This window comes from Thalassophryne amazonica, chromosome 10 (assembly GCF_902500255.1).
Source record: "Thalassophryne amazonica chromosome 10, fThaAma1.1, whole genome shotgun sequence".
NCBI lineage: Eukaryota > Metazoa > Chordata > Actinopteri > Batrachoidiformes > Batrachoididae > Thalassophryne > Thalassophryne amazonica.
In genome coordinates, this window is record NC_047112.1 from 48,350,738 (window position 1) to 48,378,050 (window position 27,313).

Sequence of the window (27,313 nt, forward strand, 5' to 3'; positions counted from 1 at the left end):
ATTTTTTTTTTTTTGTTAAAAATAATCAGACATACTTTATGCACTGACTGCTTATGGTCGAGTTAAATTGAGGTATTTTCATATGATAGTACTTTATTTCAGCCATCTTTCTCATATTGCAGGTTGTTGTAATATATTGTTTTTCTTTCCCATAATTCAGGAGAAAAAGACTGTGTATAATAAAGGCCATTTGTGTCCACCATACCTTAAGTAATTCTGGCTCCCATGTATCCAAAGTCAGTGACCGCACCTTAGAAAAATGGACACCCAGACTCCTGCAGATGAAGAACAAAACTCAAGTCATGTTATTCTTAATGGAGAAAGACCACATTCTAGCTGATTTTAAACATTCACTCCATGATTCAGTTTTGTACTATTTAAAGGCCTGTAACACATTCCAAAAAAGTTGGAACAGGGGCTGTTTATTCTCAATACAAGAATTACATAATTGGTTTTACACAAGTGATGGATACATGACCATTTCAAAGACAAGGAATATGTCTTGGACATCAGTGCTTAAGAAAGTACACACAGGATGGTACTATATGGTAAATCTGGGTCAAGTAGGCAGTTCTCAAAAACTAAGTGACCATGCTGGAAGGAGACTAGTGCGGGAAGCCACCAAGACATCACTCAAAGAATTATAAGCTTCTGTGGATATGATTGGATAAACTGGGAAAGGTGCAACATTTGCCTGTTGTATCCCCATTCACAGCTTCAGGTTGGAGTGGAGTAGAGAAGAATTGGGGAAAAACATCAAATCTAGGCTCAGGTTTTTCATGAGACTACCAGTAAACTGCAGCTGAAATTTTGCATGTTCTTTTTTAGACAATCCTCTTCTATACCACTTCATAAAGCTGTATATGGTGACAGGTGATGCAACAGACATACATTGCAGTATGTACAGTTTCTCCAACCACCACTACAGAAACGTAGTCTTTCAGAGCTGTCACGAGTGTCTTCTTCTGCACTGTCTTGCTCAAGAACTCTGACACACACACAAGTGGGACTTGATTCCATGACCTGTCAGTTAATGGGCAAACCACCTTGTTCCAACTGGAACACACAGTGTATTTATTTACCTGTGAATGCCAGAGCACTGTATGCAGAGGGTAATGCCCAGATTGATGCTGGCCCAGCGGGGGTCTGCTTGGCCACAGTCGCAGCAGCAGGCGTTGCCTGGAACAGCCAGGACCTTCTGCAGTGCGCTTTCCCCTTTCAGTGATCTTTCCTTTGTCTCCCCACTGGAATCCAGGCTGCCTGTGGATGTGGATGACTTTCTGTCCAGCTTCTGACATGCAACAGATGAGAAAATGTATCAGCTTCATAGAAGACGACGGTTCATGAAGTTGAGAAAAAAAAAAGGAAAAAAAAAAAAAACTGAAAAAAGTTTCAGCTCTGTAAACCATCACAATAAAATATCAAAAATATAAAAAAGGTATGGATCATCATCATGTTGAATGTCTTCCCATCAATGGAAGCACACACCCAATCAGGTACTACAGTAGGCCCAGTGTTAGTAACAGTAGCCAGTGTTAGTCTCTATGGTGGCAAAGCACCTAAATCTCTCCGTCTGACTGTCATACGGTTTTTACCTCACTGTCCTCTCCTTTGTCCCGGAAGGCAGTGGCAATGCTGTTCTGCACAGCCTTGATCCAGGCCTGTCGCAGCTTCTCAGAGTCCGCTTGCATCATGCAGGTCCTGTTCATACAGACACACATCAGCACTGCCGTCTACTGAATGACAGTTTTGATGTGTAGTCATGACATATTTCAGTGTTCAATATACACATGGTCTACAAACTCAAACTACTCTCAACAAAAATATGAATGCAACACTTTTGTTTTTGCTCCCATTTTTCATGAGCTGAACTCAAAGCTCTATAACACTTTCTATACACACACAAAAAACTATTTTTCTCAAATATTGTTCGGAAATCTGTCTAAATCTGTGTTCATGAACACTTCTCCTTTGCTGAGATAATCCAGCCCACCTCACAGGTATGGCATATCAAGATGCTGATTAGACAGCATGATTATTGCACAGGTGTGCCTTACGCTGGCCAAAATAAAAGGGCACTATGAAATGTCCAGTTTTATCATACAGCACAATACCACAGATGTAGCAAGTTTTGAGAGTGTGCGCAATTGTCATGCTGACTGCAAGAATGTCCATCAGAGCTGTTGCCTGTGAACTGAATGTTGATTTGTCTACCATGAGCCATCTCCATAAACAGAAGTGTTGCATTTATATTTTTGTTCAGTGTAGTATGTAATGTGTTAAAACTGTGAACAAACTATTGTATGAGGTTCAGTTTGCCACTCACGTATAGAAACCTATTAAGAAAGCTGTGATATTTGCTTTTCTTAGCCACCTAAGACTGTCAAGGCTTGAGAATGCATGGCCCGGAAAGTGTGAGGACACAAAATGCAGACTCGTTTACGAAGTGTTGGAGGTAAAAAATAGACTATTGTTTACGCAGGCAGGAGTACGGTACACAGTAGGGGTGTAACGATACACAAAAATCACAGTTCGATACGTACCTCAGTTTTGAGGTCACGGTTTGGTTCATTTTCGGTACAGTATGGGAACAAAATGAAAACTTAAATTTGCTTGATGTTTAAACCAACAATTTATTGTAACATTATAAATACAGGAAATTAAAATAAATGCAAAGTGCTGCCTGGTAATACACTCAACAAAAATATAAACGCAACACTTTTGGTTTTGCTCCCATTTTGTATGAGATGAACTCAAAGATCTAAAACTTTTTCCACATACACAATATCACCATTTCCCTCAAATATTGTTCACAAACCAGTCTAAATCTGTGATAGTGAGCACTTCTCCGTTGCTGAGATAATCCATCCAACCTCACAGGTGTGCCATATCAAGATGCTGATTAGACACCATGATTAGTGCACAGGTGTGCCTTAGACTGCCCACAATAAAAGGCCACTCTGAAAGGTGCAGTTTTATTGGGGGGGGGGGGGGGATACCAGTCAGTATCTGGTGTGACCACCATTTGCCTCATGCAGTACAACACATCTCCTTCACATAGAGTTGATCAGGTTGTCAATTGTGGCCTGTGGAATGTTGGTCCACTCCTATTCAATGGCTGTGCGAAGTTGCTAGATATTGGCAGGAAATGGTACACGCTGCCGTATACACCGGTCCAGAGCATCCCAAACATGCTCAATGGGTGACATGTCCGGTGAGTATGGCGGCCATGCAAGAACTGGGACATTTTCAGCTTCCAAGAATTGTGTACAGATCCTTGCAACATGGGGCCGTGCATTATCCTGCTGCAACATGAGGTGATGTTCTTGGATGTATGGCACAACAATGGGCCTCAGGATCTCGTCACGGTATCTCTGTGCATTCAAAATGCCATCAATAAAATGCACCTGTGTTCTTCATCCATAACAGATGCCTGCCCATACCATAACCCCACCGCCACCATGGGCCACTCGATCCACAACATTGACATCAGAAAACCGCTCACCCACACGACGCCACGCACGCTGTCTGCCATCTGCCCTGGACAGTGTGAACCGGGATTCATCCGTGAAGAGAACACCTCTCCAACGTGCCAAACGCCAGCGAATGTGAGCATTTGCCCACTCAAGTCGGTTACGACGACGAACCGGAGTCAGGTCGAGACACCGATGAGGACGACGAGCATGCAGATGAGCTTCCCTGAGACGGTTTCTGACAGTTTGTGCAGAAATTCTTTGGTTATGCAAACCGATTGTTTCAGCAGCTGTCCGAGTGGCTGGTCTCAGACGATCTTGGAGGTGAACATGCTGGATGTGGAGGTCCTGGGCCGGTGTGGTTACACGTGGTCTGCGGTTGTGAGGCTGGTTGGATGTACTGCCAAATTCTCTGAAACGCCTTTGGAGACAGCTTATGGTAGAGAAATGAACATTCAATACACGAGCAACAGCTCTGGTTGACATTCCTGCTGTCAGCATGCCAATTGCACGCTCCCTCAAATCTTGCGACATCTGTGGCATTGTGCTGTGTGATAAAACTGCACCTTTCAGAGTGGCCTTTTATTGTGGGCAGTCTAAGGCACACCTGTGCACTAATCATGGTGTCTAATCAGCATCTTGATATGGCATACCTGTGAGGTGGGATGGATTATCTCAGCAAAGGAGAAGTGCTCACTATCACAGATTTAGACTGGTTTGTGAACAATATTTGAGGGAAATGGTGATATTGTGTATGTGGAAAGTTTTAGATCTTTGAGTTCATCTCATACAAAATGGGAGCAAAACCAAAAGTGTTGGGTTAATATTTTTGTTGAGTGTATATTAAATGAAATGTTCTCAAATAAGCAGCAAATATGTCAATTGATGCTGTCAATTGATTTCCTGAAAGCTGCGCTCCTCAGGCGGTGTGAATTCACACACACACACACACACACACACACACACACACACACACACACACACACACACACACACACACACACAGTGTAAATATAAGGTCTTACCTGTGTGTTTTAGTGAATAGTGCACAGTCCTGTACCGAACTGAACGTCCCGTACCGAAATGGTTCAATACAAATACATGTATCGTTACACCCTCAGTACACAGTAAGGCAGGTACAGGTAAGTACAGGAAGAAACCTCCAGCAGAACCAGGCTCAGGGAGGGGCAGTCTTCTGCTGAGACTGGTTGGGGCTGAGGGAAAGAACCAGGAAAAAGACATGCTGTGGAGGGGGGCAGAGATCGATCACTAATGATTAAATGCAGAGTGATGCATACGGAGCAAAAAGAGAAAGAAACAGTGCATCATGGGAACCCCCCCACAGTCTACGTCTAAAGCAGCATAACCAAGGGATGGTCCAGGGTCACCTGATCCAGCCCTAACTATAAGCCTTAGCGAAAAGGAAAGTTTTAAGCCTAATCTTAAAAGTAGAGAGGGTATCTGTCTCCCTGATCTGAATTGGGAGCTGGTTCCACAGGAGAGGAGCCTGAAAGCTGAAGGCTCTGCCTCCCATTCTACTCTTACAAACCCTAGGAACTACAAGTAAGCCTGCAGTCTGAGAGCGAAGCGCTCTAATGGGGTAATATGGTACTACGAGGTCCCTAAGATAAGATGGGACCTGATTATTCAAAACCTTATAAGTAAGAAGAAGAATTTTAAATTCTATTCTAGAATTAACAGGAAGCCAATGAAGAGAGGCCAACACGGGTGAGATATGCTCTCTCCTGCTAGTCCCCGTCAGTACTCTAGCTGCAGCATTCTGAACCAACTGAAGGCTTTTTAGGGAACTTTTAGGACAACCTGATAATAATGAATTACAATAGTCCAGCCTAGAGGAAATAAATGCATGAATTAGTTTTTCAGCATCACTCTGAGACAAGACCTTTCTGATTTTAGAGATATTGCGTAAATGCAAAAAGGCAGTCCTACATATTTGTTTAATATGCGCTTTGAATGACATATCCTGATCAAAAATGACTCCAAGATTTCTCACAGTATTACTAGAGGTCAGGGAAATGCCATCCAGAGTAAAGATCTGGTTAGACACCATGCTTCTAAGATTTGTGGGGCCAAGTACAATAACTTCAGTTTTATCTGAGTTTAAAAGCAGGAAATTAGAGGTCATCCATGTCTTTATGTCTGTAAGACAATCCTGCAGTTTAGCTAATTGGTGTGTATCCTCTGGCTTCATGGATAGATAAAGCTGGGTATCATCTGCGTAACAATGAAAATTTAAGCAATACCGTCTAATAATACTGCCTAAGGGAAGCATGTATAAAGTGAATAAAATTGGTCCTAGCACAGAACCTTGTGGAACTCCATAATTAACTTTAGTCTGTGAAGAAGATTCCCCATTTACATGAACAAACTGTAATCTATTAGACAAATATGATTCAAACCACCGCAGCGCAGTGCCTTTAATACCTATGACATGCTCTAATCTCTGTAATAAAATTTTATGGTCAACAGTATCAAAAGCAGCACTGAGGTCCAACAGAACAAGCACAGAGATAAGTCCACTGTCCGAAGCCATAAGAAGATCATTTGTAACCTTCACTAATGCTGTTTCTGTACTATGATGAATTCTAAAACCTGACTGAAACTCTTCAAATAGACCATTCCTCTGCAGGTGATCAGTTAGCTGTTTTACAACTACCCTCTCAAGAATCTTTGAGAGAAAAGGAAGGTTGGAGATTGGCCTATAATTAGCTAAGATAGCTGGGTCAAGTGATGGCTTTTTAAGTAATGGTTTAATTACTGCCACCTTAAAAGCCTGTGGTACATAACCAACTAACAAAGATAGATTGATCATATTTAAGATTGAAGCATTAAATAATGGTAGGACTTCCTTGAGCAGCCTGGCAGGAATGGGGGCTAATAAACATGTTGATGGTTTGGATGAAGTAACTAATGAAAATAACTCAGACAGAACAATCGGAGAGAGAGTCTAACCAAATACCGGCATCACTGAAAGCAGCCAAAGATAACGATACATCTTTGGGATGGTTATGAGTAATTTTTTCTCTAATAGTCAAAATTTTGTTAGCAAAGAAAGTCATGAAGTCATTACTAGTTAAAGTTAATGGAATACTCAGCTCAATAGAGCTCTGACTCTTTGTCAGCCTGGCTACAGTGCTGAAAAGAAACCTGGGGTTGTTCTTATTTTCTTCAATTAGTGATGAGTAGAAAGATGTCCTAGCTTTACGGAGGGCTTTTTTATAGAGCAACAAACTCTTTTTCCAGGCTAAGTGAAGATCTTCTAAATTAGTGAGACGCCATTTCCTCTCCAACTTACGGGTTATCTGCTTTAAGCTACGAGTTTGTGAGTTATACCACGGAGTCAGACACTTCTGATTTAAAGCTCTCTTTTTCAGAGGAGCTACAGCATCCAAAGTTGTCTTCAATGAGGATGTAAAACTATTGACGAGATACTCTAACTCCCTTACAGAGTTTAGGTAGCTACTCTGCTCTGTGTTGGTATATGACATTAGAGAACATAAAGAAGGAATCATATCCTTAAACCTAGTTACAGCGCTTTCTGAAAGACTTCTAGTGTAATGAAACTTATTGCCCACTGCAGGGTAGTCCATCAGGGTAAATGTAAATGTTATTAAAAAATGATCAGACAGAAGGGAGTTTTCAGGGAATACTGTTAAGTCTTCTATTTCCATACCATAAGTCAGAACAAGATCTAAGATATGATTAAAGTGGTGGGTGGACTCATTTACTTTTTGAGCAAAGCCAATAGAGTCTAATAATAGATTAAATGCAGTGTTGAGGCTGTCATTCTCAGCATCTGTGTGGATGTTAAAATCGCCCACTATAATTATCTTATCTGAGCTAAGCACTAAGTCAGACAAAAGGTCTGAAAATTCACAGAGAAACTCACAGTAACGACCAGGTGGACGATAGATAATAACAAATAAAACTGGTTTTTGGGACTTCCAATTTGGATGGACAAGACTAAGAGACAAGCTTTCAAATGAATTAAAGCTCTGTCTAGGTTTTTGATTAATTAATAAGCTGGAATGGAAGATTGCTGCTAATCCTCCGCCCCGGCCCGTGCTACGAGCATTCTGACAGTTAGTGTGACTCGGGGGTGTTGACTCATTTAAACTAACATATTCATCCTGCTGTAACCAGGTTTCTGTTAGGCAGAATAAATCAATACGTTGATCAATTATTATATCATTTACCAACAGGGACTTAGAAGAGAGAGACCTAATGTTTAATAGACCACATTTAACTGTTTTAGTCTGTGGTGCAACTGAAGGTGCTATATTATTTTTTCTTTTTGAATTTTTATGCTTAAATAGATTTTTGCTGGTTATTGGTGGTCTGGGAGCAGGCACCGTCTCTACGGGGATGGGGTAATGAGGGGATGGCAGGGGGAGAGAAGCTGCAGAGAGGTGTATAAGACCACAGCTCTGCCTCCTGGTCCCAACGCTAGACAGTCACAGTTTGGAGGATCCAAGAAAATTGGCCAGATTTCTAGAAATGAGAGCTGCTCCATCCAAAGTGGGATGGATGCCGTCTCTCCTAACAAGACCAGGTTTTCCCCAGAAGCTTTGCCAATTATCTATGAAGCCCACCTCATTTTTTGGACACCACTCAGACAGCCAGCAATTCAAGGAGAACATGCGGCTAAACATGTCACTCCCGGTCTGATTGGGGAGGGGCCCAGAGAAAACAACAGAGTCCGACATTGTTTTTGCAAAGTTACACACCGATTTAATGTTAATTTTAGTGACCTCCGATTGGCGTAACCGAGTGTCATTACTGCCGACGTGAATTACAATCTTACCAAATTTACGCTTAGCCTTAGCCAGCAATTTCAAATGTCCTTCGATGTCGCCTGCTGTGGCCCCCGGAAGACAATTGACAATGGTTGCTGGTGTCGCTAACTTCACATTTCTCAAAACAGAGTCGCCAATAACCAGAGTTTGATCCTCGGCGAGTGTATCGTCGAGTGGGGAAAAACGGTTAGAGATGTGAACGGGTTGAAGGTGTACACGGGGCTTCTGTTTAGGGCTACGCTTCCTCCTCACAGTCACCCAGTCAGCCTGCTTTCCCGACTGCCCGGGATCTGCCAGGGGGGAACTAACGGCGGCTAAGCTACCTTGGTCCGCACCGACCACAGGGGCCTGGCTAGCTGTAGAATTTTCCACGGTGCGGAGCCGAGTCTCCAATTCGCCCAGCCTGGCCTCCAAAGCTACGAATAAGCTGCACTTATTACAAGTACCGTTACTGCTAAAGGAGGCCGAGGAATAACTAAACATTTCACACCCAGAGCAGAAAAGTACGGGAGAGACAGGAGAAGCCGCCATGCTAAATCGGCTAAGAGCTAGTAGCTACGCAACCTAGCGGATTCCTAAAAACACACAAAGTGAATAATGTGTAAATAATTTAGAGGTGATTCAGCAGAAGGAGTGCCTTAATTAAGGCACCAAACAGGCCATGAAGCAGCACAGGTAACGCACGACAACAGTGCTAAAAAAAATAAAAACGAAGGCGTTAGCAAGCTAGTTAGCTTGCCAACGCTGATGAAAGTTAGCTGATAAAAGTGCTCCGTCGCGATGTTTCGACCGTTAGAGGTCTTCCTTAGGCGTTGGAGCACAGTAAAAAAATTTAAAAAAGTAAAAAGGTAAAAAAGTCTTGAAAAAGACTGTTAGTTCAAAGTCCAAAGCAGCAGGTAGCAGTCTCTGTGTAAACAGTCCCAACAGAGAGCCAAAATTATGATGCAACGTCTTGAATGCAAGGTCATGGATATGACTATTGAAGTCATAGCCATGGGGGACTGTTACATCAATAATTTTGACTGCTCTATTCTTGCTTGTTCCAACTGGGCATCACAGTTGGTCAGTCTCGTTGAAGGGCGGGCACTAAAGGGATAAAATATGCAATTTCTCTACTTCTGGGAACATAAACACGGCAATTTTTGGGAAAGTTACACACAAACAAAGTGAAAATGCAAAGAAAAAGTAACAATGCAGTGGAAAGTGGCCATGTGTTGTGGTGTGTTTATGACCCAGAGCACAAACATGTTTTGCAGGGAGACAACACAGCTACTCTGGATAGCTGTGTAGGCTAACATTTACAGACATGACCGCTACCATTTCCCTCATCTTCCCTTCACCACTGGCAACCGAAAAAAACTGCGCTTTCGCAACCACTTTGGTGACTGCAGCCAAAAACAAAACAGCACACCATTTTCCCATAAGAACTGAGGTTGTTTGTGGGAAGAGACGACTACCCGGCGGAGTGTGGTAGCATCAGCACAAACTATTTGGAGGATGGGGGTTTCAGCGGAAACTATTTTAATTTGGCACGTCTTAAACCAGCAGGTCTGATTGGTGACAGCGAGTATGCTTTTACGTTTACCGAGCTGGGCTCAATGGTTTGTGATGAAACTCAGACACTCCCCCAGGGGCTTGTCTGCCGTGTTCAAATCCCGAGATATCACGTTGGGGTTCAAACAAGACTGCACTGCGCGATTGACAGTATCAGGTTTTATTGCACCTCCTTCAACCTGTCTTCCTGCTGGGATCTCTGTTGTAGAAGATGGTTACATTTCAGTTCTCAATTTTAAAGCCACTGTATTGATCCATCTTTATCTATGTATTCCTTTGCCAGTTCTTGGAATCGTCCAGCCATTCTGTGCTATTTCCATTGTGTCCACTGTAAGCTTTTGTACTCTTTTACTGTATTTTCCCCTTGTCTTTTTTGCCATCTTTATTGCAGGTGTCAGGTCATTGCTTTCTCTCTCTTCTAAGAGGTCTCTGCCAATTTTATAATGGAGGTCTGTTGAGATAAGGTTAAATTGTGATGCATATTTGAGTGTGTTTGTGTGTGTTTAAGCGGGAAAAAAACATGTACAAGATATTTAAAAAGTGTTGTTACAAGCCAGCGTCATGTTGCCATGTTTGCACCGTCTGTTTCCTTGCTGTTATCCTGTGTGTGTGTGTGTGTGTGTGTGTGTGTGTGTGTGTGTACTCACTTGGTGGGTGACACCACCTCGAAGCAAAAGCGACGTTCTATGTCCTCACAGTGTTTAACCGTACACAGCCTCAGATCTTCCACCACCACAGTCGGGTTTTCCTAAGAAGAGAGTGCAATAGCTCATGTTCAGCATACGAGGTCTGTTAGAAAAGTATCGGACCTTTTTATTTTTTTCAAAAACCATATGGATTTGAATCACGTGTGATTGCATCAGCCAAGCTTGAACCTTCGTGCGCATACATGAGTTTTTTCACACCTGTCGGTTGCGTCATTCGCCTGTGAGCAGGCTTTGAGTGAGCACTGGTCCACCCCTCTCATCGTTAAGGAAATGGCGGAATGATTTGGAGCTTTGCTGTATCAATTTTTTCTTGAAACTGTGAGAGACCTCCAGGTGGACACCATTCGGAAAATTAATATGGCTTTCAGGGACGATTTTATGGGGATTACACAGATTAAGGAGTGCTCCAGCCGGTTTAAAGACCGCCCACAGTGTCTGAGAGCGCGCCGCACTCCGAGCGCCGATCAACAGGCTCTAACCCCGCTGAAATAACCAGATCATTTCCAACGTGAAGGCTTTGTTGATCCGGGACGTCGTCTTACATTCACAAAAAGGCAGAAGGCGTGGACATCAGCACTTTTTCGGCACATTCCACTGTTACAGGAGTTTTTTTCATGGAAAAAGAAGCGGATGAATACGCCACCGTGCCGCTCATGGCGCGGGACAAAACCACCTCCGTGTTGGTCTCTCAGGACGGCTTTCAGACAGCTTCTGGTTGCTTTTCAGTCGTTTGAATATCTGAGAAATTGAGCATGAGCTGGACATGCCCCAACATGTCCTGTGAGGCTTCATCACGGCGTTGCTTTGCACCATGCGGCTCAGCCGCGACGCGCGGGATTCCTCCACTCCTCTTTCCATGACAAAAACTCCTGTAACAGTGGAATGTGCCGTTCATTTCTAAACTGGACGCTGTCTTGATCCGGTATGTCGTCTGACTAGCACAGGAATTGCGGAAGACGTGGACATCAGCACGTTTTGGGCACATTGAGACAGACGTGCGGAAGAACCCCACGCGTCGCGGCGGAGCCGCATGGCGCAAAGCAATGCCGTGATGAAGCCTCACAGGACATGTTGGGGCATGTCTAGCTCATGCTCAATTTCTCGGATATTCACATGACTGAAAAGCAACCGGAAGCCGTCTGAAAGCCACCTGAAAGCCATCCTGAGAGAACAACACGAAGGTGGTTTTGTCCCGCACCATGAGCGGCACGGTGGTGCATTCATCCGCTTCTTTTTCCATGAAAAAAACTCCTCTAACAGTGGAATGTGCCGAAAAAGTGCTGATGTCCACGTCTTCTGCCTTTTTGTGAAAGTCAGACGACGTCCCGGATCAAAAAAGCCTTCATGTTGGAAATGACCTGGCTGTTTCAGCGGGGTTTGAGCCTGTCGATCGGCGCTCGGAGCGCGCCGCACTCTCAGATGCTGTGGGCGGTCTTTAAACCGGCTGGAGCACTCCTTAATCTGTGTAATCCCCATAAAATTGTCCCTGAAAGTCATATTAATTTTCCGAATGGTGTCCACCTGGAGGTCTCTCACAGTTTCAGGAAAAAATTGATGCAGCAAAGCTCCAGATCATTCCGCCATTTCCTTAACGACGAGAGGGGTGGACCAGTGCTCACTCAAAGCCTGCTCACAGGCGAATGACGCAACCGACAGGCGTGAAAAAACTCACGCATGCGCACGAAGGTTCAAGCTTGGCCGATGCAATCACACGTGATTCAAATCCATATGGTTTTTGAAAAAATAAAAAGGTCCGATACTTTTTTAACAGACCTCGTACACACACACACACACACACACACACACACACACACACACACACACACACACACACACACACACACACACACACACACACACACACACACACACACACACACACACTCTGCTGGACACACGTGAAAAGGGTGAGCAACCATGACTGCGGTCTGCGATGAAACCAAGATATCGTTTTGCATATTGCATCTTACATGAGATAGGCTAAGACGTGAGCAGCAATTAAAAAAAATAGATACACTGCACCACATGCAACATCTCATTACACAGAAATGGGAAACAGAGCAGAATGACTTCACAAAATACAGGAGCATTACGTTTGCTCCATTGACAGAATGTCGATTTGTAACTGGTTAGTATCGGTATTATTTTTAGACCAAGACAATAAATTTGAAGTACATAGGATTACACGGAAAACAAAAGTTCACACTTGAATGGTTTCTATGTGTGGTGTGTCATTTCACATACCTTAAATTTCTTTTGATAGACTAGCTGACTGTTTTGAATGGAAAACCAGCGCCTTAAAGGAGATCACAACTTCAGTAATAAAAAGAAATACGAGGTCTATTAGAAAAGTATCCGACCTTATTATTTTTTTCAAAAAACATATGGATTTGAATCACATGTGATTACATCAGACATGCTTGAACCCTCGTGGGCATGCGGGAGTTTTTTCACGCCTGACGGTTACGTCATTCGCCTGTGGGCAGTCTTTGAGTGAGGAGTCGCCCACCCTCTCATCGATTTTTTCATTGTTTAGGAATGGCTCAGAGACTGCTGCTTTGTTTGATCAATTTTTTTTCAAAACTGTAAGGCACAACTGAGTGGACACCATTTGATAAATTCAGCTGGTTTTCGGTAAAAATTTTAACGGCTGATGAGAAATTTTGGTCTGGTAGTGTCGCCGTAAGGACGGCCCACGGCGCCTGACGGCGATCTGCGCTTTGAGGCGGCAGTGTCTCGCCGTTTCAAGTTGAAAACTTCCACATTTCAGGCTCTGTTGACCCAGGAAGTCGTCAGAGAACAGAGAACTTTCAGAAGAAGTCGGCATGAGGAGATTATTCGGACATTCCATTGTTAACGGACATTTTGTAACGAAAGAACGTGTGGGCAGAGTCGCATGTCGGGCTGGACCCGACTGCGGGGGGTCGTGACAGGAAAAACACCTCCGTTGGAAACCTTAACGGGCAAGTTGGAACATGCCCAAGCTGTTAAACAATTTCTCAGTTACTCACTTGTTGAAAGCCATCAAAAGCCGCCTGAATTTTACAAATGGTTTTCAACACGGAGGTGTTTTTCCTGTTGTGGCGCACACAGATTTGCCGAGTCGTCACGGAAACGACTCGGCAAATTTGCGCGCACGTCTTTCATTAAAAAATGTCCTTAAACAGTGGAATGTCCGCATAAAGTCCTCAGGCCGGCCTCTTCTGAATCTTCTCTGTTCTCTCACGACATCCTGGGTGAATTAAGCCTTAAATTAGGATGTTTTCAGGTCAAAACAGGCCGACGACGGCGCCTGGAAGCGCTGCACGACGTCCCGCTGCGTGGGAAGTCCTTACAGCGACAGAAACACCCCATAATCTCTCATCAGCCGTTAAACTTTTCACCGAAAACCAGCTTAATTTCTCGAATAGTGTCCACTCGGATATTCCTCACAGGTCCAGAAAAAATTTTGATAAAGCAACGCGCGCCGTCTCGAGCAGCGTGTGAAACAAAGGAATTCAGCCGAGAGGGCGGGACCACATCTCACTCAAGGCCTGCCCACAGGGAAATGACGTCACTGACACGCGTGAAAAAACTCACGCATGCGCACGAGGGTTCAAGCATGATTGGTGTAATCGCACGTCATTCAAATCCATATAGTTAAAAAAAAAAATAAAAGGGTCGGTATATTATCTAATAGACCTCGTAAATGTGCAGTTATCACACATTGACCTTCTAATGCAGACAAGAGACATTGGCATTTGTTATGGCAGAGTCTGATTCAGGAAGCACTGTGCAAGAGACTCATTAGCACTGAAAAAATCAATACATTTAAAAAAAGTTTTATTAATACTAAACATGTAATACTAAACATGACGTGACTGGAGAACAGACATTTCTGCCCATATTGTCCTGTGTGTATTATATAAGCCTGAGTCCACACCAGTTCAAGCGGTCTCTTCCTCTAAAGCTAACAATTATATTCATTTTATCGAGCCAAGAAATTCCTTATCAAATCATCTATCTCAGTTTTTTTTTTTTTTTTGGTATTTGATATGCTATTCAAATTGCAACCTTCATATGAGATGGTAAATGACTGTCTGTCCTACCTATTCCATGTCTTGAAAGCATTGCTGGCCCTCTTAAACAGGTAACCTTCCATGGCGATCCCATTGTCTGCATCCACATTGTACTCCAGCTTTGTGTCGTCATTTGAGAAATCCTAAACAAAGACAGAGAAACAGCAAAAATATGGAAGGGAGGGACACAATATTAGACTATCACAAGGTGTAATAACAAAAGGAAGAAAACAATGGGGGTTCTGAGGAAAATAAAGAAGACAACAAATGCAGAGATTAAAACAAATAACCCCATTACTGATATTATTAATTTGCATTCATTAGTAGGAGGACAGGGACAATTTTTCCTCTACTTTAAGGCTTCAAGCATTTTGGGTACTATGTTACAGCTTATTTCTTAAGGTTAAGTCACAAACAGTGACTGTATCCTTACATTTGTTCAGCTATACATTACCAAACCAGTGCACTGGCTTGAGTTTTCTGTCTTGACTTCTTCCTTGGTCCGTGTGCATGTTGTCTTTTTATAACCTCCCCATGTTCTTTATTTCTTGGGAGAGTGTTATAGTTATTTCCATTGTTTTAACTGACAGCTTTCTTGGTGGGGCTGTGTTGCATTGCTTTTGTTTCTTAGACAAGGTTAACGGCTCCATAAGGTGTGTTAAGATTCTTAATCGCAGAAAAAGGTTGCATTTGTGAACTTGTACCTGTATTTGCTATCAAAATACAACCTATATAGTGATTCCATAATTTTCCACTCAACACTGAGTGACCCCACAATTTTTATCTAGACTTTATCTGCAAAACAAAATGCCATTTCTTAAAAATTTGATTTTTTGAAGTACATTTCAGGAAGCCAGAGTTTTCAACTATTGAGGAAAAAAAGTTCTGTGTAAAATCTCGGATTAGTTTTTGTTATGAAGTAAAAAAAAAAAAAAAAAAAGACAAAAGCTGGAGACCATCTTCTATGTGCTGTGATTCCATAATTTTTTGCCAGAGGTTGTATAAGTCCTTTGTCTCGGAAGTTGATCTGAGAAGCTGACAACTGTTCCTGACAATAAAATGTGCTCCACGATTAACCAGAGTTTAATAATATGCAGCCAACACAAAAGTTTAGAGAACAAAGTTCCTGTTCCCTGTGCAAAAAATAAATTAGTGAATTAAGTAAATGGTTAATGTCAGAGATCATATGTATTCAACATTCATCATAATTTGTTTGCAAAGATGCCTCCTTCACAATCTCAGCACACCTGACATCACTTACACAAAAACCATGGCAGCACATCCCAGAGATCACCTGATATAAGCCATTATGGTTTGCTTTGCAATGTAGCTCTTTATAATACAAGTCAACAATAACTAACTGACCCATTGTATTTCCAGGTACTTAAAATATGGAACTGCATTATAACAAAACACCACACAAACAGATTTGAGCCGCAATGACAAAAATAACTCATCCCATCTGCTCAGTGATGTTAATGTATTAACATTGTGTTTTCCACGCTGCAACGCCATGGTGACATTCCACGTCCATGTTCACAGCGGCAGTAACACAACTGAGAGGTGCGCATTAAAACAGCATGCTGCGATACACAGTGCATCACCACATGTTAGGTTCCAAAATCCGACAGACTGAAAAAATTAAGAGTTTTGGGGTGAGGTGTCATATTCTGTCTGCATATCCTCTGTACATCTGAGCCATCACTTTCAAATGAAAGCAAGAAGCTACATTACTGGACGTTAGGGCTGCAACAAACGATTATTTGGGTAATCGATTAATCTGATGGGGTTTCGACACGATTAATCGATTAATCGGATTAGCGGGGAATTTTAAAAAAATGTGCCAGGGAAACAGTTTTTCTCTCCTTCCATCACTTGATTTAACAACAGAACATTATTTGAAAACTTAAAATACTTGAAAATTAACAAATTGTCAAATGTCCCTTGGCTGTTGAAATATAAAATAATAAAGAATAAAACAGTTTATAATAAAGAACAAAAATAATTATTTCAAATGGCATTGCTTTATCAAAGGGATGAGTTGCCATAATACAACATTGAAACATATGTTAGAAAATATATGGTGAAAAAGAGGTATTTGTGTTGCTGCAAATGAGCAATTAGCATAACCAGTTAACCATAAAACCTAAATCAAAAACTGTAGCCTGACTCATTATATGAGCAACATTCTCTGTATAACTTGTAAACTACAACCCCTGGCAAAAATTATGGAATCAGCGGCCTCAGAGGATGCTCATTCAGTTGTTTAATTTTGTAGAAAAAAAGCAGATCACAGACATGACACAAAACTAAAGTAATTTCAAATGGCAACTTTCTGGCTTTAAGAAACACTATAAGAAATCAAGAAAAAAAACTGTGGCAGTCAGTAACGGTTACTTTTTTAGACCAGGCAGAGGGAAAAAAAATATGGACTCACTCAATTCTGAGGAATAAATTATGGAATCACCCTGTAAATTTTCATCCCCAAAGCTAACACCTGCATCAAATCAGATCTGCTCGTTAGTCTGCATCTAAAAAGGAGTGATCACACCTTGGAGAGCTGTTGCACCAAGTGGACTGACATGAATCATGGCTCCAACACGAGAGATGTCAATTGAAACAAAGGAGAGGATTATCAAACTCTTAAAAGAGGGTAAATCATCACGCAATGTTGCAAAAGATGTTGGTTGTTCACAGTCAGCTGTGTCTAAACTCTGGACCAAATACAGACAACATGGGAAGGTTGTTAAAGGCAAACATACTGGTAGACCAAGGAAGACATCAAAGCGTCAAGACAGAAAACTTAAAGCAATATGTCTCAAAAATCGAAAATGCACAACAAATCAAATGAGGAACGAATGGGAGGAAACTGGAGTCAACGTTTGTGACCGAACTGTAAGAAACCGCCTAAAGGAAATGGAATTTACATACAGAAAAGCTAAACGAAAGCCATCATTAACACCTAAACAGAAAAAAAACAAGGTTACAATGGGCTAAGGAAAAGCAATCCTGGACTGTGGATGACTGGATGAAAGTCATATTCAGTGATGAATCTCGAATCTGCACTGGGCAAGGTGATGATGCTGGAACTTTTGTTTGGTGCCGTTCCAATGAGATTTATAAAGATGACTGCCTGAAGAGAACATGTAAATTTCCACAGTCATTGATGATATGGGGTTGCATGTCAGGTAAAGGCACTGGGGAGATGGCTGTCATTACATCATCAATAAATGCACAAGTTTACGTTGATATTTTGGACACTTTTCTTATCCCATCAATTGAAAGGATGTTTGGGGATGATGAAATCATTTTTCAAGATGATAATGCATCTTGCCATAGAGCAAAAACTGTGAAAACATTCCTTTCAAAAAGACACATAGGGTCAATGTCATAGCCTGCAAATAGTCCGGATCTTAATCCAACTGAAAATCTTTGGTGGAAGTTGAAGAAAATGGTCCATGACAAGGCTCCAACCTGCAAAGCTGATCTTGCAACAGCAATCAGAGAAAGTTGGAGCCAGATTGATGAAGAGTACTGTCACTCATTAAGTCCATGCCTCAGAGACTGCAAGCTGTTATAAAAGCCAGAGGTGGTGCAACAAAATACTAGTGATGTGTTGGAGCGTTGTTTTGTTTTTAATGATTCCATAATTTTTTCCTCAGAATTGAGTGATTCCATATTTTTCCCTCTGCTTGGTCTAAAAAAGTAACCGTTACTGACTGCCTCAATTTTTTTTCTTGATTTCTTATAGTGTTTCTTAAAGCCAGAAAGTTGCTATTTGAAATTACTTTAGTTTTGTGTCATGTCTGTGATCTGCTTTAATTTCTACAAAATTAAACAACTGAATGAACATCCTTTGAGGCCGGTGATTCCATAATTTTTGCCAGGGGTTGTATGTGGTCATTTCACAATGACACATGTGACTCATCCCACATATTCTCTCTCTCTCTCTCTCTCTCTCTCGCTCTCTCTCTCTCTCTCTGTATTTGAGCAAACTTTGGAAACATGAAGACTTTCAACTGTAAAATAAAGCCTATATATGAATTTCTGGAGCTATACAAGCAGAAGGAGCTCGTTTTATGTGAAGACTTTGACAAGAGTTTTTCAGCTGCAGCGCTGCTCGGCTCTCTGTCTGCGGGGGAGGGGGAGCGGCCAGTTCAGTTCTGCACAGTCTGGCTGGATTTTAGAAAAAGGACCTGATAGCAGGACCGAGTGTAACTGCACTGTCAGAACACTGTGGCGCGGCGTCATTGCTCCACTGTCTGGGGAGAACCCTGTGTTATCATGTTTTCCGACTGTCTGCTGCGTGGAGAGTGGCAGGAAAACCCGAAGACACTTTCTCGCGAGGTGTGAGAAGAATTTGAACAGTTTTAAACCAAAAAAAAAAAAAAAATGCCACTTGTCCGGTCGGACAACGATTTAGAGCTATTACTTGTCCGATCACATTTTACACTTGTCCCGGACAATCGGACAAGCGTTAATGTCGATGGTAGGACTTTGACAACATTAATAAAAAACTGTCGGTGCTGTTACTGTTCTTTTTCTTTTTCTCTCACTCTCTGCCCCTCACCTCACTGCTCTGGGAGACGCGCAGACAGCCTGAGCCTGACTAGATCCAACCGTCAGGCTTCATATCACTGCCTGACTTGTCATACTGAGACGTTATGACTGCTTACACAAAAATAAACATTTGTTAACTTGCCCAGACAGTGAGCTCTCCCCTTCCTCGTTGATGACTCCGATATGCTTTCGTTTGAGATGCTGCATCATTACCGTCGTACTCCTGTGCCGTGCGAGGTCCGACTTGCAAATGTTGCAGTTAACAAACGTATTTGCGTTGTTTAACGTAAAGTGCTCCCAACTTTTGAAGTCTTGACTTTCTTCTGTCTACTTGCTTCTGCCATATTCTAAGTTAGTTCTTCTACGAAACAGCGTCTGATCTGCTCTGTGCACTGGTCACTACTGGTTCAGAAGCTCCAGTCAGAAGCTGCTAGCCGCTTCTGACGCCATAATCGCTCGACACAACGCATCGATGACGCAATGTGTTGCCAACGCCTGTTGCAATTGAATTTTATCGATTTTATCGATTTGTTGTTGCAGCCCTACCGGACGTAGCACACACTGTCTGTCAGCAAACAGGATGTTTCTGTTTTTACTAAAATGTATGTCACACTCCGAGAACTGCCAACTAAGACGTTTTCCGGAAATGCACCTGCTACTGCTCAGAGTGAGAGAAATAATTAACAATAAAATACAAAGGGGACAGGACAACTGATCCCTGTTAAGGAAAGAATAAACGGGCCATGTATCGTGAGCTTTTAAGCCAAAACCTCCTTCCATCAGTGAGAGCATTTAAGATGCAACATGGCTGGGTCTTCCAGCATGACAATGATCGCAAACACACCGCTCGGGCAATGAAGGAGTGGCTCTGTAAAAAGCATTTCAAGGTCCTGGAGTGGCCGAGCCTGTCTCTAGACCTCAACCCCATAGAAAAATTGTTGAGGGTGTTGAAAGTCCATGTTGCCCAGCGACAGCCCCAAAACATCACTGCTCTAGAGGAGATCTGCATGGAGGAATGGGCCAAAATACCAGCTACAGTGTGTGCAAACCTGCTAACAAAGGTTATGTTACAAAGTATTGAGTTGAACTTTTGTTATTGACCAAATACTTATATTTCACCATAATTTACAAATAAATTCTTTAAAAATCCTACAATGTGATTTCCTGGATTTTTTTTCTTATTTTGTCTCCCACAGTTGAAGTGTACCTATGTTGAAAATTACAGACCTCTCTCAAGGTCAATCAAGGTCTGACTAAATACTTTTTTACCCACTGTATTTGCACATTTTGAAATGGATGCCTGCAACACGTTTCAAAAAAGTGGGACAGTATGTTTACCACTGTGTTACATCACCTTTCCTTCTAACAACACTCAATAAGCATTTGGAAACTGAGGACACTAACTGTGAGTGTCATGACTGGATATAAAAGGAGCATCCCCAAAAGGCTCAGCCGTGTTACAGGCATCTATTTCAAAATGAGCAAAAAAAGCGGCAATTCGTTTTGAAGTTATTAATTCCGACCAGACTCTGTCTCGGCAGAGAGCCATGCAGCGTTTGGAGCTGTGCCAATAGAACGGAGGATGAGTCTCGTTTCTTGTCTGCAACAAGACAAGAGTCCCAGTTAGTGACTTTAATCCACACAAAAGTGACTCACAATTGACATATTTTAATGGCTTTGAGAGGGGTTAAGAAGTAATCTTGCCGCTTCTGAAGAGCAGCGAATCAAAGAACCAACGAACCAGCGGATCGAAGCATTGTTTCATTGGTTCACGCTTCAAAGTGGTGTCACAGTGCAGAAGCAGTTGATTACAGACCCGCTGCAGGGTGTGTAATCAACGTAGAGAAATGATCATTTTCCTGACAAACACCCTCAAAAACAACGGGCGCTCTGAAGGACCGATAAGGGAATCGTTAAGCAAAAAGACTACTGATATCGGTGGATCGAATCATTTCTTAATGATACCCGAAAAGAACCGGTTCTCGATACCCAACCCTATAAATAATAAATACTTTCTTAAAAATTAACTTGCTGTGTGACTTATGGAGTCACTGTGTACTTTACCTGCCTCATAATCAGTAGTTTTAGAAGGGTTTTAACATTTACTGCAGTAAATATGCCTTTTGTACCTTGGCAGCCAAACATCGGATGATTTCAGAAACATCTAATGATATTTTAGTGTATTCAGTGGCCAGGAGAACTACTACGATGTTATCTGATTGCCCTGTATACCTCGTCCATTTTAGCAATCAAACTATGGTAAATTATCCATATATTAAAAGGCAAGTGGCCTCTGTGTGTTCATGTATCTGGAGCATCAATTGAAATCCAGCAAGAGCTGACCATTGTCCTTTGTTATATGTATGCATTTTTTTCAAGGAGTCAAGTGGTGAAAAGAGCAAGGTCATTGGATCAATATTTTTTGAAAAATCAGTAATTTTTGAAAACAAGCCTGTTTATGTAACACTTCCACAATAAGAGCCTGTATTTCAAAATAAAAGCCTGTGAGGTTGGTGCAGACCTGACAGAATTCATCAGTCTGTCCATCCTCTAACATTCCAGACAGCATATCCAAATCTGGACATTTTCTATATGCATGTAACCACAAACCCAGAATTAACACGCTCACACTCCAGACAAAACAGTAGAATTGTGTCACACAGGCCAAAAAAAAAAGAAGAAGAAAAAAAGAAATTTGATTTAATGTGAACACTTTCAGAGTGCAAAAATAAAACTTCAGTTGCTCGTAATTTCTTTACATGGAATCCTGTTAAGCAGCTTCAGAAAAGCTTATTGACGACAAAAATTCATTTTAGAAAATTGAACATAACTGAAAACAGATGAAATCTTCAATAAAGACTTTCATAAAAGCCAAGAAATTTTTCTATGTCAATACTTTAAAAAAATGTAGCATAACTGTAAACAGATTCCCCCCAATAGTCAGCTGTCCTCCGTATATAGTACAAAATGACTACATCTAGAATCCGTGGTTCCCCACAGGTCAACGTCCTAGTCTATATCTCTATATTAAAAGCCAAGTCACCTCTGTGTACGTGTAGGCATACGGCTTCGATCACACAGAGAAACTGGGGAGAGCTGGCATTTGCCATTTGGTATGCTTATGGATTTTGGATCAAGGATGAATGCCGCAAAAAACGGAACATTGATTGGACTAAAATTTATGGAGATATTATGTAACAAACAGCAAACACTGGACATTAATAATTACATTCTGAACTCATACGCCATTCCAAATCATTACAGAGACTTTTTATAATTTATTACCACCCTTGAAAAATGTCAGCTACCTCTCCTATAAACACTACCCAAATCAAAAGCCCACATGGATCACCACTTGCAAAGCGCTAGTAAAATGTTATACTCAAATTGATGTAAAAACAGACCCCAGGTTCAAATATGTCAGAATTCTCCTTCAATACTTCACCCTGATGCATCCTTAAACTAAACTAAGCAACTGTAGACTAACCATCATACTCTTGTTTGTTAATATTGATGTATGAAGTACTGGAAACCGGAAAAATGACTGCGCCATAAAATCAACCACATTCATATGTGTTTTGAGTCTGATTCTGAATTTGGTCACAGAACAAACCACAGGGAAAAAAAACAAACAAACAAAAAACATATAGCTTATCAACAGATATCTTGATATACCAAATGTCAATGTCAACACATTTGTGTGCTAAAAAAAGGCAACCTTTTGTAGCAAGGTTCACCTTGATGCATAAAGTGCACATCTTGACCATTTTAGGCACAAGCACAGACAGACAAAATGAACACATGGAGTCAGACAGTTATGAGACCTGTCCTGCCTATGGCGAAGGAAGTTAAAAAAATAAATAAACGACTCTTACAAACTTGGTGCGTAACTTGAAACTGAACACTGGTATTATGACCGGCGAAATAACCAAACATAAGGTAAAGGCAGACAAACCATGACGGCGACAAGGACCACTCTAGTGTGTGTGTGCATTCACTCACACATATACACGACCAGAGCCAACCCGTCGCATAAGCTGTATAGACAAATACTAGGGGTGACAATGGCCTGCAGGGGGCACCCCAAATAATGAGATATTTATTTATTTATTACTTTTTAACCAATACTACTGGGGCATTTAATAGTAAATTTCCAAAAAAGTCTGCCAAGTAGACAGTTCTTAAAAAAAAAAAAAAAAATCTCCCTAAGATCATACACTAAGCTTTGACATGCCACATTCCTCCTCAACGCTAGGTAGTGACAATAAGTCCCTAAATATTTTTTGTTCATAACCATTCCCAATATCCAAACAAGTAAAAGTCAATCTGAGATACAATTTACACTCATGGGACTGAATGTTGCTTCTTTATTTCGACAGTCACTTATCTACATAACTAACACGACCACAACAAGAACCAGCATAAAACATTCTCAAACAACAGAATAAGTAAATTATGTACCATTTCAGCTCTGCCAGAATGCTATGCCCATGCTGCCAAGTCTTAACTACTGCTAGTAGCATGAAGCAGATCATTTCCCTCAATTGTATTTTTAAAAATGGGTCCACATTATTTTTGCTACTCAAATTTCATTAGGGGAGATTTTAGCTTAATAAAGAGAGCAATTTGGTTTATATTCGTCTTGTCGTCCTCACAACAGTAAGCTCAGGACACATTACTTCACAACAGCACAAAGCATTCTAGAAGAACTGTAATGATAAATTGTTTAATCTGTTATTTGAGAATTTCTATGCTGGTTCTTACAGTAATCTTGTCAAAAATTATGCAGATAAGTGGAACATTTGGCAAAATTAGTATAAAATACATCTCACAGACAGTTTTTCCACTTCTTTTTTGGTTGTTAGTAATGTTTGTGAACAAAAATTACTTAAGTACTTCTTCTTGTTCTTCTATGGCATTTAACAGCAGCAGCATCCTTATTGTTGTATTGCTGCCACCTTCTGCATCAGTCCAATGAAGAAAACATCAAAGGCACAAGCTATCCCATTTCTGTACACGTATGGATATGAACACAGTAATTACTGCTTAATTAGCTGCGATGTAGAAGGAATCATATAAAAAGTTTTGCCTAGGGCACCACTTTGGTTAGAGCTGGTTCTACAAAGCTTGAATTCAAAGTAAATACAGCATATGCTCCTCAACCTGAGAAAGACGGAAACATTTGTCATGCAAATTATATATATATATATATATATATATATATATATATATATATATATATATATATATATATATATATATTAGTTATTTTCTCTAAATTTAAAGATGCCATGCATGATGCAGATGTGAGTGAAATGTCTGTGCCACACCACCAAAACTTAAAATCCAAAACTGAAACTGACCAGACGCCACATGTCCATACTGTAACTGCAGATGCCAATCTGCAGGTAGATAATTTTTATAGGCCACTTGTTTAGAGAAAACCCATCTGAATTTAACAAAATATTTTACAGATTGTGCATGATAAATAAAAATCTTATATCAAATCTAGTTTTATAAATAAAGATAATTGGTACATGAATTTAGTGTACAGTCATCCTATATCAGATTTGTCTCAGACTCTTTGCAACTGCACCTTGTGTCTATTTACTGTCATTTACTTTAAAAAAAAGACATCTTGGAAACACTACACTTTCACGTAACCAATATAGTTTTATAACTAGCAAGCTAGTTTTACAACTTACAACCAGTTTACAACTAACCAAAATGAAACAGGACTCTATTAAGGAGCAAACCATTTGCTGATAATAACAAACAATGGGAATGAGCCTCAAAAGCATGCTACAGCACACCAAGACAAAAACAGACAAAAGTGCAGTCATCTACATAAACACTGTAAAGCAGTTTCACAGCATATGCAGAAAATCATTAGATGAGAGTAGGTGGAGTTACAACAAGGTGTAATTCAATCTGATGCCTCTACGTACAGAGGGCGACCTCCACGCACAAAAGCTGCGGCAGTCTGGTAAACAGTCAATCTCCGTCACCTCCTAAAATGTTACACAGCAGAAGAACGGCACAGAGAGAAAAGAACATGTGCTTCCTAACAAATAAAATTTCAGATGTTATGAAACAGTGAAAATTCTCACTATGATGCACTTTATAGAACAGTCAGTATGAAAACACAACACATACAGTATAAATAGCCATGAAAACATCAGACATGCATCAACACATACATCATTCCTGTGTTTTAAGAGCTGTTATAGCACACACACCCAATAGACTGAATACACTCACCAGATACCAGACATAATGAAACCGGCTGAAAAGCCTCATTTCCCCACCAGGCTACACTATCTTAAACTGCTCCTGTGATGCATCATAATGACAGTCTGCACCTCTGCACAGTGTGGCTCATCTCTGAATCAAACAATCACCTCCTCCTCCTCACTTCAAAGTGTGTGACCTGCAAACTGTGCCTGCGATGCCTCCTCTGTAGGCCCCGTGATCATAATGACAGTCATGTGTATGTGTGTGTGTGTGTAGGTCCGGCTGTTAGAATAATCAAGCAGAGTGCACACAGGAGCGTGGCTATCAAATATTTAGACTGATTCCAGTTTAAGAGAAGTGCACTCATCATTTCTTCTCTCACCTCCATTCAGGTCTGGGGTCAAGCACTGGTATGGTGGTGCTGTTGCAGGTCATGACTGGCAACCACCCACGTAGACATCCAGTCCTATGCCCACCTACCAAATGTAGTTGTCTACATGCTGCAGCATGGTGGTATGTGGGTGTCTGCATGAACTTTCCCAGTTCCTGGGATGCTCAGCACCGAGGCACTGGATCATGTTCAGGGAAGTGCGTTAAATGGCCGTAGTGTCAAACAGGGTTCTAGCAACGGTGGGCGGCGCCGGGTGGTACCACCCAGTACTGCAAATTTCCACCTGGCACTCAAGTTCAAATTTCCTCTCCCACCGAGCACAGATTTTCCCAAAAATTAACTGAAATGTTGCTGAAAATGTACCAATTCTATCGGATTTCATGCTTATAGTGTCATACTTTTGTTTTATATGCAATTTCAACCTTATTCAGCTCTTGTTCAAACATGACAATTAGTGGTTATATTGTTTTTGTTGTATTTTTTTTATGTCATGCTATCCCACTCAAATATGTTGGGAAAAAAAAACCCCGTCATGAGAGAAAAACTGCTTCACTGGATCAAAGAAGAATGCTATATACCCAACAAATATTAACGTGTTTTTAACCTTTTCAAAATTATTTCTTTTATTAACTTAGACTTTGACAGAAACATTTTAAAAAGAACTTTGGTTTTCCAAATATTACAACATAAATGTCTTTTTTTTTTTTTTTGGTCTATTATTCTTGCTTTCAATGCATCTAAAACCACTCAAAATTGGTTAAAATAGGGCATGCCAATAACATTTTAGAGGTATAAAACCTTATAGCTTCATGGGGCTTTGCCTCCTTGACCCCGGCTGGGAGCCCCTGCACCCCCAGCCGTGAGCCGCAATCACGTAATTTACCCAGCACTAAAATGGTTCCAGCTAGAACCCTGGTGTCAAAGTTCATGTTGCCTCACAATGCAAGCTCCCCAAGTAGGCACTCATTTGACCAAAAGTCATTCCACCAGGCTAACCATGACCTATTTTAAGAGGTTGAACAGTCACATTCTGTTTCTTTTTATTTTTTTTTTTAGGGGCAGGGGTGACAGCCAATCAGAGTAGAGCGGCACCGTGACGTCAGTCGCTGGTCTAACTTGCTGCAAACTCTGTTTGGTTTGTGTAAATATAACCTCTGTGTCATATATTATGTAAAAGCTAGCAAGAAGTAAATACTTCTGAAACTGAAAATGCTGTTTTTGTAAGCTGATAACACCTCTGGAGTGATTTACAAGACATTTTGTGGACTTCAGTGCGCACACTAACTTCCGCTATTGTTAAAAGCTCATGTATGCGCACATGCACACCCTCCTGCAGACACTGTTAAAATGTAAGCATTGTTTATGATTAATTGATTGATAGAGGGGCTTTATTGAGCATGTACAAACTGTACCTAAGACAACAGGATCTTAATAATTAATGCAAATAATAAATGCACACACACACACTTTGCACTGGGACACCAATTAAACTACAAATTATAAAGAATACAATGCTCCT

At 41.1% G+C, this 27,313-nt stretch overlaps 1 protein-coding gene across 5 annotated transcripts in view; it reads right to left on the reverse strand.

Annotated features, from left to right (window-relative positions):
• LOC117518747 (arf-GAP with coiled-coil, ANK repeat and PH domain-containing protein 2-like) overlaps window positions 1–27,313 on the reverse strand; it is a 121,134-nt gene that overhangs the window by 18,176 nt on the left and 75,645 nt on the right. For 3 of the 5 annotated variants that reach the window (XM_034179965.1, XM_034179963.1, XM_034179967.1), the window contains 6 exons: window positions 14,639–14,752; window positions 12,796–12,858; window positions 10,492–10,592; window positions 1,596–1,701; window positions 1,083–1,291; window positions 206–275 (listed from right to left, as the gene is read on the reverse strand). In XM_034179965.1, the coding sequence (XP_034035856.1) occupies window positions 206–275; window positions 1,083–1,291; window positions 1,596–1,701; window positions 10,492–10,592; window positions 12,796–12,858; window positions 14,639–14,752 (663 nt within the window). The remainder of the gene's footprint in view (window positions 1–205; window positions 276–1,082; window positions 1,292–1,595; window positions 1,702–10,491; window positions 10,593–12,795; window positions 12,859–14,638; window positions 14,753–27,313) is intronic. The other 2 variants (XM_034179966.1, XM_034179964.1) reach the window with 1 other exon arrangement.